The sequence below is a fragment of the Phaethon aethereus genome (assembly GCF_964289735.1).
Source record: "Phaethon aethereus genome assembly, chromosome: 10".
NCBI classification, from domain to species: domain Eukaryota; kingdom Metazoa; phylum Chordata; class Aves; order Phaethontiformes; family Phaethontidae; genus Phaethon; species Phaethon aethereus.
In genome coordinates this window covers 7,401,105-7,411,222 of record NC_138586.1, presented here as the reverse complement: position 1 = coordinate 7,411,222, position 10,118 = coordinate 7,401,105, and the positions used below count along the sequence as shown (strand labels likewise).

At 51.0% G+C, this 10,118-nt stretch overlaps 1 protein-coding gene across 2 annotated transcripts; it reads right to left on the bottom strand.

Annotated features, from left to right (window-relative positions):
• Positions 1–6,780: 6,780 nt before the first annotated feature.
• STEEP1 (STING1 ER exit protein 1) lies at positions 6,781–9,354 on the bottom strand (the record flags this gene model as incomplete). 2 transcript variants are annotated; one of them, XM_082004311.1, is made up of 7 exons in its annotated part: positions 6,781–6,843; positions 7,596–7,688; positions 7,836–7,925; positions 8,480–8,618; positions 8,723–8,764; positions 8,931–9,048; positions 9,231–9,354. In XM_082004311.1, 7 exons carry the CDS (start codon positions 9,352–9,354, stop codon positions 6,781–6,783), a joined length of 669 nt encoding a protein of 222 aa, XP_081860437.1. The 2 variants fall into 2 exon arrangements, with proteins under 2 accessions (XP_081860437.1, XP_081860438.1); XM_082004312.1 differs by lacking the exon at positions 8,723–8,764.
• Positions 9,355–10,118: the final 764 nt, after the last annotated feature.

Below are 10,118 nucleotides of genomic sequence, written 5' to 3'. Positions count from 1 at the left end.
CCGTGGCCTCTGGCAGGTAAATACAGTGCAGGCTGCCGAGGAAGCTGTGTAGTGTTTCCTCCCCAGTGGAAGCCAGTGGTATAGGCTGGAATGGGGACTAGCAGCTCTGAAGGACTCGCCCAGCTGGTCTCCCCTGAGACCCTGGTCACCAGAGATGATGCACGGGCTGTGTGCCACCAGTCCTGCCTCTGGTCTGTCTTCTCCCTGGAGCTGATGCAACTTTGTTTTGAAAGTGGCAAGTGGCTAAACCTTCTGCAAAGCACAGCCCTCCCCACGGCGCTGAATGCCTGGGCAGCTGGAGAGATGTGTAAGGGGTATTTGCTGCTGTCTGGAGGAGCAGAGCTGGCATCAGATACTCTGGCTTAGAAACTGAGCTACCTGCTTGGGCGTGTTAAAACCCAGCCAGAGAACATAAATGCAGGTAATTGCTGCTCTTCTGTAGAGCCCCTGGGTAGCCTTGCCCTCACATGAGGTGGTGTGCAGTGGGGATGTAGTAGCAGAGCAGAGACAGTTCTTGTGCCAGGGCTGTGCTTGCCAGGCAGGGAGCTGCATCCCCAGGCTCATCCCTTAGCCCTGAAAGTTAAGCTTGTCCCAGCCCCAAATTCTGGGGGAAGGGAGAAATTCCTTCATGCTGCTGGAGGAATTTGGGGAAAACACTGCAAGACTGGGCGATGTGTGTGGCTTGGCCTTTATCCAGATATCTCTGTGGGTCTGTGAGCTGCCTGGTTTCTGCCTGGGGAGCTGGGGTGGTGAATGGATGCACTGCTGGTCCTCTGCCTTTCAGATCAGTGGGTCTTTCCTCATTGCCCCTGTGCCTTTGGTCCTTTCCTGGTTGCCCAGGCCTGCTCGAAGCCGTTGATCTCAATCACTGAAACCAATCTCAACCACTGTCCGAGACAGATAAACAAGGCCTTGTGTTGCACAGGGCGGTAGTTGTTTTTATTGAAATCTAAGTGGGGCAGCTGAGCATGAGAGCGCAGCACCATCCCACCACAGCCAGCATGGGCATGCTTGGGTCCCTGGGAATGGGCATGCTTGGGTCCCTGGGAATGGGCATGTGCGTTTGTGATAGGAGATGGTCTCATGCCATGCTGTTGAGCCAAGAGCCTTTGCTGGTGCTTTTCAGCTGCCCCTGGGCTCCTGTGGTGTGAGATTCCCCCGCTGCCTGCTGTGGAAACAAAATGGGCTGAAAGTTTCCTTGTGAGACAGGGAGCAATGCTGCAAGCAGTGGGCAGCATGGTGGGGCAAGCAGGCAGCAGCCTGGCAGGGGGCTGGGCCTTGGGGCAGCCTTACTGGGGAGCCCTCTCCTCTGCACAAATGCAAGTTAATTAATTAAGGGCTCTTGGCTCTTATTGCCTCCTGCTGCTAAGCTCTCCTGGATTTCAAGGGCTGTTCTGAAATGTTGCCTGTTGCTGAGTGTGGAGCATCCTCTCCTTTCCTCTGCAGGGGATGCGTGGCCAGGCTGTTGGCACAAGGAGGTAAGTGCGTGTATCATTTCTTCCTCTGCATGGTGGTGGGTGATTGAGGTGCCGAGCCGGCTCCAAAGGAGCTGACCTGGGGGACCTGTAAGTCCTTAGACCTACATCATTTTCCACTGGGCTTAGGGTGCAGGGCTGGCAACGAGTGAAAAGCATTGTAGCTATGTGTGCTAGTTACTGCCTTTGGGATTTGGGAAACAAGCATGTGTTTCACAGCTTTTCTTTAACTCTGGTGCATTGGAGATGTGGGGCAGAGCCTGCAGTGGGTTTTCCCTGCACTCTGCCGCTTGGGAGCACAGGCTGGCAGCCCCTGCTGGCCTGGAACCACCTGGGGATTTAACCTCACTCTCCAGGCAGCTCCTTCAGGAGCAGCTTTATCTGGGGAAGCAGGTTGGAGGGTTCAGCTGCTGTTTTTGCCTGCCATGGGAACATGTTCCAGAGGGATTAAGGGCTTTTTTCTTGCAGGGAAACTGAGGCACCAGAAAGGGACTGGGGGCAGGCAGCGGCAAGGCAGTGAGCCGAGTGCGGTCCTTCCGATACAAGCGTTCTGTCCATCAGGCCATCCACAAGGATGGCAGAGGCCGGGGAGGGTTTTCCTTTCAAACACAATTCTTTTGCAGGGAGTACCGAACATCTTGTACATCATAATTTCTTCTGCGGGAGCACTGCCCAACCTGGCGTGTCAGCCCCTTTGCTGGCGGGGAGGGGTGGGCGAGACCTGTAACACCACTTTCATCTTGGCCTCTCGCTCGGCGGCCGTAAATCCCAGGCTTAGGAGCTGTTGACGCAGCCTGGCTGCGCACGGGATCGTATGAAATACTTGTCAGTGGCTGGGTCAGGTGGTGAGCGGTGCTGGATGTTTGGAATGGCTCGGCGCGTGCCAGCCCCCCCAGGCTGGGCTGCCCACAGTGTCGAGGGGCTGCAGGATGGGGCCACTGGCTCTGTGGGTCTGGGACCTTGCTGGCTGGGCTGGAGGTTGCAAGGACCACCCTTTGCCTGGAGGTTTGGGTGCTGGTCAAGGCAAGGCAGGGGCAGCCACCCTCTTCCTAAGGGGATTTGGGAGGTGCTAATGGCTGCAGAGATGGGAGCAGGGCTCTGGGGCTCACCCAGGGTGGCAGGAGGGAGGTGTGATGGCTTCCCTGCTTCTCTCCTCTGCTGAAGATGGGTGCAGGGCCAGGCAGTGACCGGGGAGGACAGCAGTGTCCCCCAGCCCAGAACCAGACCAGGGAATCCGTCAAGTCTTATGAGGAGCAGCTGACGGAACTGGGGGTGTTCAGTCTGGAGAAGAGGAGGCTGAGGGGAGACCTTATCGCTCTCTACAACTACCTGAAAGGGGGTTGTGGCGAGGTGGGTGTTGGTCTCTTCTCCCAAGTAACTAGTGATAGGACGAGAGGAAATGGCCTCAAGTTGCACCAGGGGAGGTTTAGGCTGGATATTAGGAGAAATTTCTTTACTGAGAGAGTGGTCAAACATTGGAACAGGCTGCCCAGGGAGGTGGTGGAGTCACCATCACTGGAAGTGTTCAAAAAACGTGTAGACGTGGCACTTCGGGACATGGTTTAGGGGGCATGGTGGTGTTGGGTTGATGGTTGGACTTGATGATCTTAAAGGTCCTTTCCAACATTAATGATTCTGTGATCTGTATGCCAGTCTAGTGGGTGAAATAGCAGAAACGCAGAGCACAGCCCAAGGAGAGCTGTAATAGCTGACCAGAAACATTTGCCCTCAGGTTTTGAGGCTGAACTCTGTACATGGTCCAGCCACCTGGTCACTGCCGGGCACCATGGTGCCATTGACCCATGGGGCTGCATGTGGAACTGGGGAGCTGAGAGCCTCCCAGCTGGGGCTTGCTGCTGCCATGTCCCGCAGGCAGACCCTCGCTGTGGGGTGGCGGGCGCAGTGCCTCACGTGGTTCCCCACAGCACGTCCCAGGGCACGAGGCACCAGCCGTGGGTGCAAAGCAAGGGAACCATCGGCGCTTGCTCCCTTGAAGGCAGCTTTCTGCCCTGTGCAGCTGTGCTGAGGGGGAACATCTTCCTTGTGCCATGTGCGGGGTTGCGGGGCCAGGACAGCAAGGCTAGGCAGCTCCGCAGGGCCCCCCAAAACACCCTGCAACCCTGCCCTGAGAGACAGCCCTTGCTGGGCTCCCAGGGCCCGGCCCCCTCTGAGCTATTAACCTGCCCAGAGTCCAGGCAGATAAATGCCAATAAAGCTGTATACCGGCTTCTGAACAAGCCTTAGCGTTATCCAGCACCCCAGAGCCTCTTGTGATGGCACCAGCTGTGTGCGGGGAGGACCATGTTGCTCCTCAGGTACAGCTGCGATTAACACCGACAAGGTCAGATTCACCATTACTGCTTCTCTTTGGTGTTTACAAACTGTGTGATTTTTTATGGTTTTTTGGTTTGTTTTTTCTACAGGTTATGAGGAACAAGGCAGCATTGCTACACACAGAGCTATTCTGACATGGTTCTTGCAAAGGTGCTTGGAAACTGGACTGGACTAAGCCATGAAACACACTAAGGTAAGCCTGGCCATGTGTGGCATTATTTTTGGAAAATCCTCTCCTCCATTCTTATTTCACACTCTGCTTTGCTTTGTAATACTTCTGCATCTGGACAAGTTCTTATGTACAACAAAGTGCTCAGTTAAACAAACAAATCTACCACCTACCTATATTTATGGATTTATAAAAAGTAATGCTGACTTTTACATTCACACAAAATCTGACTTTTATTTGGTCTGAACACTGCTGCAGATTACCCAGTTGCTACCAGGGTGTGGGAAACTCTGCAGAATGGCTAGTTTTATCTATTATAATAGGACATTTAATCAAGCATTTGAACTAGGTGCCCCGGCTTCCAGTTCCTAGTCAGCTAACATCTTGTAATTCATTTAGATCTAGAAATGAAAAACCCAACTTGATTTAAATTGTTGTGAACGAGATCTAGCTAGGGTAAGAAATACATACTTAATAATGTATTGGATCAGATTCTCTGTGTTGGACTTGTTTCAGCCATTGACTGTGTAACTAGAGTGTATTAAAAGTATCTCTGGGGACTGCTAGCGCGACAAACTACATACTCCCCTTTCTGACTGGGTCTGTGAGCGAGTCCAGAGCTGAACTAGGCAGATCTCTAATGGCAAGAATGAAAAACACCGACTGAACATGGGCTGGCCTTCTAAAAGCCAGAAAGGGGTGCTTGTGCTAGGAACACTGCCTCAGCGCTCGAGGTGCTCAGCTGAGGCAGTTGATGGTTGTTGGTAACTGATACTTTGGACAACTTGTGCCAAGTTCTGCACTCAAGCAAATGTTCTTTGTGCCTCACCAAACTGCAAAGATGGTCCTAGCCCCACCTGGTAGCCCCTTCACAGCCCCACGTCAGCTGAAGCCCTGTGTTTTGTCACTCCCAACCCAAACCCTAACTGTAAATCACGCTATCCCCGAGTCAGCTTTTGTGCTGGGTGTCATGTGAAGCAGTACCTTACTTCATCCTTTATGACAACTGGACACTAAAAAGTCTGCATCCCATCAGACCTCACCTATTTTCAAATTTCAAAGTCTTTGAGTCCTGCTTGGAAAAAAATTTTTCTAATTTTTATAGAGACCAATCTGCGGTTATTGGGGTCTTGGGTCGCTCCCAGAGGAACCCTTGAGGCCCTTGCCTGGCTGGACTGTGCTACCACACTTGGAAAAGGGGTTTCTGGGGTTTCTGTAACGGAGTTGTACCCACTCATTCCTCCTGCCCTTCACAAGTATTACACACCACCTTACAATTGCCTCTGGACATAAATGTCTGGAAATTGGCTTCAGATTAGCAGTGACCAGCAGCGAACAAGATCAGCACTGCTCGAGTTAACCTGAATACATGCTTACCCAGCCTGGGATTAAACTGTCACACGACTGATGAATACATCCCAGTCTGCCAGCTCGGGGGCAGACTTCACCCCCTCCCTTACACTTATTTTTCCAAAGAAAGGGACGGATACATCCTTAGGTGAAGCACCTGAGTCTTCCCAGTCAGGGTTACATAGCCAGATGGAAAATTTGTAATCTTTATCTTATGATAAAGATAAAATCTTTAAAGATAAAGATGAAATCTTAAGATAAGATAAAATCTTTATCTTCCTATAATCTTTATTGATTATAGGAAGTCTTCCATAATTTTTGGAGCTGAAGCATCTTGTTCGTTCATTGCTCAAGTTATTTTGCAATACTTGGTACAGTAAGAACACCCTAGGAAAAATATTTTAGTTCAAACCTGTAACATTGTATTTAATCTCAAATAGAGCAACAAAGACATGGGCTATAGAGCAATTGCAGGAGACAGAAAATATCATTTCCCGAAGAAGGTACTTTTAACACATCAATTCTTAATGTTGTCTTTATCCAAGTCCTTAGTGGTCAGTGCATTCAAAACAATTTTTCCTTCTCCTTCACATTTTACAACTCCAAATACTGATACTGTTTAGCATAACGGGCTAGTTCAGATGTGCAGTTGCATTCTACTTTAAATGATCACCAATCATATTGGTAGCTTCCAACTACATATTTGTACTCATTAGTGGTATAATATGCAGATAAGTTTATTTTCAGTAGTTTAAAACAGGGCTGGATTTTGTGTTATTGTGTTGGGCAGTATCTGCTGGGATGGTGTAGTTCTGTACAACTGCGGCTTTTCAATGTTCAATAGGAGCTGAGACTCAGACCTGCAGCCAAGCCTGTGCCGGCTACCTTTGACAGCCTGTCTGCTGGTCAGGCTGAGCAGCAGCATGATCCCCAAGCCTTGCATCACAGTCATTCCAGACTGTGTTGGAATGGCATGGGTCTCAGGCTCCCGTATGCTTTGGACACATTTAAAATAACAAAATGAACAACAGGCACAGAGCTTACTTTTGTAACAGTTTTTTTGTTGTGCAGTTAACCTATTGTTCTAATACATTTATGGAAATCTTACACATTTGACAACTAACAAAATAAAAAGACAAGTATCTAAAGGTGCACTGAACTCAGGAAGGCACCCAGGCAGGATTTTCCCAAAAGTAAATATTCTGTCTGGAACAGCTTGCTCATTAACACTGGGTCTGTAGAGCACTGCAGTTTCAGCAAAGTTTCCAGTGCCACTGGAGTTATTAAAATTGGTACCAGAATATCACTTATGACAGAGAGGTACTCGTCCTCCAAGCTGGTTGCAGCACATTGCCCTTGAGCATTGTCTGTTACTTCTGCTTTGCTGACAGATCTGCAATAGCTCCTGGTAGCTTTCTCCTGTCTCCAAATACCCAGCAGATGTGCAGTGTTTCATTTGAACTGGTTATCAATCAGGGTTCCTTTCATCTTGGCTTTCTTGGCTTCCAACTCAGCCTGATTAAGAAAATTAAGACATAGTGAAATGATGTCTGGATATATTTCCTTTCAGTGTTCCAATGAGGTTTGGTCATCTTGTCTGACCACTGCAAGCTTTTCACACCAGGAGCAGGAGTAGCTCAAGTTCTTTGCTGACTCCCTCCTCCCCCGAGGTACAAAACAAGGACCACCTTTAAAATCATAAAAAGTCCAAGACTAACTGCACAGGAGACCATTTCATACTTTCTGTCTTCAGGTGGAAGCTGCACATTTTCCCCTTGTCCCATCTACTACTCTCCTGTCACAGCAGGTAGGATCAGCTGTGATGTTCTTGCTATTAATTCTTCAAGTGACCCTTCTGGTAGTAGCTGCGGTGGCAGGTCCTCCACAAGGGCCTTAGCTTGCCATGAGGCGTCATGGCAAAGGCCTGCTCTGCCAAGCATTAGGGGTGCTCTGGTTGGCAGAGCCATGGCCTGCTTTCCCCTTCCTATGTTCCTTGTCCCACAGGTCATGGAAAGTCTCCCTGCAAAAGCTCTACTGGCTGCTCTTCAGTTAGCTCCATAGGTAACTGCATATAATTTCTAGTTCAGGAGGACTACAAGAACATCTTCTATATAATTGTAAAGGAAAAGTCATCCTCACAAAGCTACAAGTTACCTATGACTGCACCAGGACCTCTCCCTACTTGTAGTCCAATCTGCAAGATAGCTTTTGTGTACAAAGCCAACAGACCTCAGGGACTGGCATTCAACACTGAAGAAAACACTCACCAACTCCTGTAGCCTTCTTTTGCTCATGCCTTTGCGTTCCAGCTGTTTCTCAATCACTTTTGCATTCTGTGCATAGGAGTCCGCAATCTCCCTCTGAAACACATGCAATGTCACTTTGCAACAGCAAACCCTAAACTAACACCACCTCATCCAAATGGTGAGACATCACCAGCTCTGATCAGTGTCAGAGACAGCTGCCCAGTTCACATGTGACTGCCACTAAAGGCAGACAAAACTCACCGCTTCGATCTCCTCCTCCTCTTCATCAATTGTGGAGACTGTGACAGAACTGAACTTGCCCATGTCTTTGGTCCGTTTGGTCATCATCACCTGGGTGAGAAGCAGAGTATTTTGTTAAACCCTGGCAACAGATATGCCACTAGGGATCACCTCCCCCTCCAAAGCTTTTAAGGCTTCTCATGCAAGTCATTAAGATTACCTGAACTCTGTGGGTGGCAAAGGAGAATTATCCCCAGTGATTTCTGGGCTTGGAGCTGTCATTATCAGAACCAAACTCACTGATATATATATATATATATAAAAAAAATAGAGGAGCCAGATTTTGAGAATCACTGTGCAGACTATCAATCTGACCTACTTACAAACTGAAACCTTCTAGTAACTGAGTCTAACTAAACATCAGACACAGCCTAGATTTCAGAGTTTATTTTGCTTTCCTTTAGTGCTAGGACTCCAAGCTGCAGTGACAGCTGTAAAGAAAAACTTAAGGCAGACAGGGAGAAAACACCAAACTGAGTTGCTGTTGTTTAGAGGTCCTTTTCTTTCTTTTTTTTTTCCCCTCTGCCACTGCCATTAAGTGATTTTACTCACCACACCTGTCTGAAAAGCAGAGATAGCTTTTCTACTCCTCCAAAGCTGATTACCTTTTTGGGAGGTTCTTGTTTCTGAGTGTATATGTTTGTTTTCCCAAAACCCTGGCCAAATTTGACCACAGCACCATCAACAATGAATGTCACGGGAGCATTTTTCTGTTGGTGTTGATAAAAGAGCAGCAGTCCACACCTGGAAACAGAAACACACGTAGCTGTGAGGAAACCCAGACTGTGGATCTCTGCAGTTACCTCACAGGTTCTAAAAGTCCCTGCAGAGCCGCTGCGGTCACTCACTTGCCGCACTTCTTCCTGAACTGCCGCTCTATGCCTTCTGGCCTGGGGAGAGAGGGAGAGCTTAAGAGGGGCGGGCACGGCTGCCTGGCTGCTGGGCCCCAGCCGGGTCAGGCGGCAAGGCCGGATCAGGGCAGCCCTCTCCCCGGGCCGCGGAGCGGCTCTCGGAGGGACCGGGGGTGGGCAGAGGCCGAGCCCGGCCGCGTCCCACCTGCGCAGGAAGACGCTCTCCTCCTCCTCCGCGTTGCAAAACTTGTGGGCGTGCTTGGCGGCGTCCATGACCCGGGCGCGGTCCCGCGGCCGCATCGGCAGCTTCTCCAGCTGGCAGTCTGCGGGGCAGCGGCAGGGCTAGGCTGGCGGGGCCTGCCCCCCGCCCGCGGCCTGCCCCCCGCCCGCGGCCTGCCCCCCGCCCGCGGCCTGCCCCCCGCCCGCGGCCTGCCCCCCGCCCGCGGCCTGCCCCCCGCCCGCGGCCTGCCCCCCGCCCGCGGCCTGCCCCCCGCCCGCGGCTCACCCAGAACCAGCACCATCTGCCCGCACAGGCAGTAGTAGACGTGAAGCGGCTTCTCCCCATCGTCGTACTCCTCGCGGTCGCGGGTGTCGGAGCAGACAACGGAGCGAGACACCACCTTCGGCATGGCGGCGCCGGGGCGCGGCCTCGGCAGGCCCGGCCCCCGCCGCAGCGCGGCTCCGCCCGCCCAGCGGCAGCCGCGGTCAGGCTTGCCGAGGAGGAGGGTCTGTCCCCGCTCCCTTCCAGGGTGTTTGGGGGTGGTGGTTTTTTTTCGCACGTTCTCAAGACGCGGTCGTTTCTCCTGAAAGCGGAAGCGGGGGATGTCGGTGGGCACCGGAGAGGCTAAAGGCACCCCGCTTCCAGGCCCAGGGTAGCACTGTATGCATTAAATGCAAATTACAAGGGCAAAATTTAGGCCTGATGTCATTCCTCTTAACAAACGAGCTGGGCAGAACTCTGCGCAGAGGTGCTCGGAACCGTCTCCCTTCACAGGCAGTTTCGGCCAGCTCTGTCGGAGCCTCCCTTGTCGGCTGGCCGGGATTTCTCGTGTTCCTAAAGGCAAGGCACAGGACCAAGTCCCTTCTTGACAAGCACCAGGAACTCATCTGTTTCTTGTTGGCTAGGCCGCGTAAAAGCAGCAAAGGTCAAGAACAGGAGACTTTCAGTGCAGCCATTAAAGCAGCACTTTTATTATTTTCTTTCAGCTTCTGTGAAAAGCAGTGGATTTTCCCCCTGTGCCTTTTTTCTGAAGTCACCTCCACACATGGCTATATTACATGAAGTTACAAGTGAGGATAAGCTAGAAAAATGGGACCTATCCAGTCTAGGCAACAGCGGAGGGGAATTATTTACTCCCAAAGGCTACTAAGAAGGGAGAAAAGAGATTCTTTT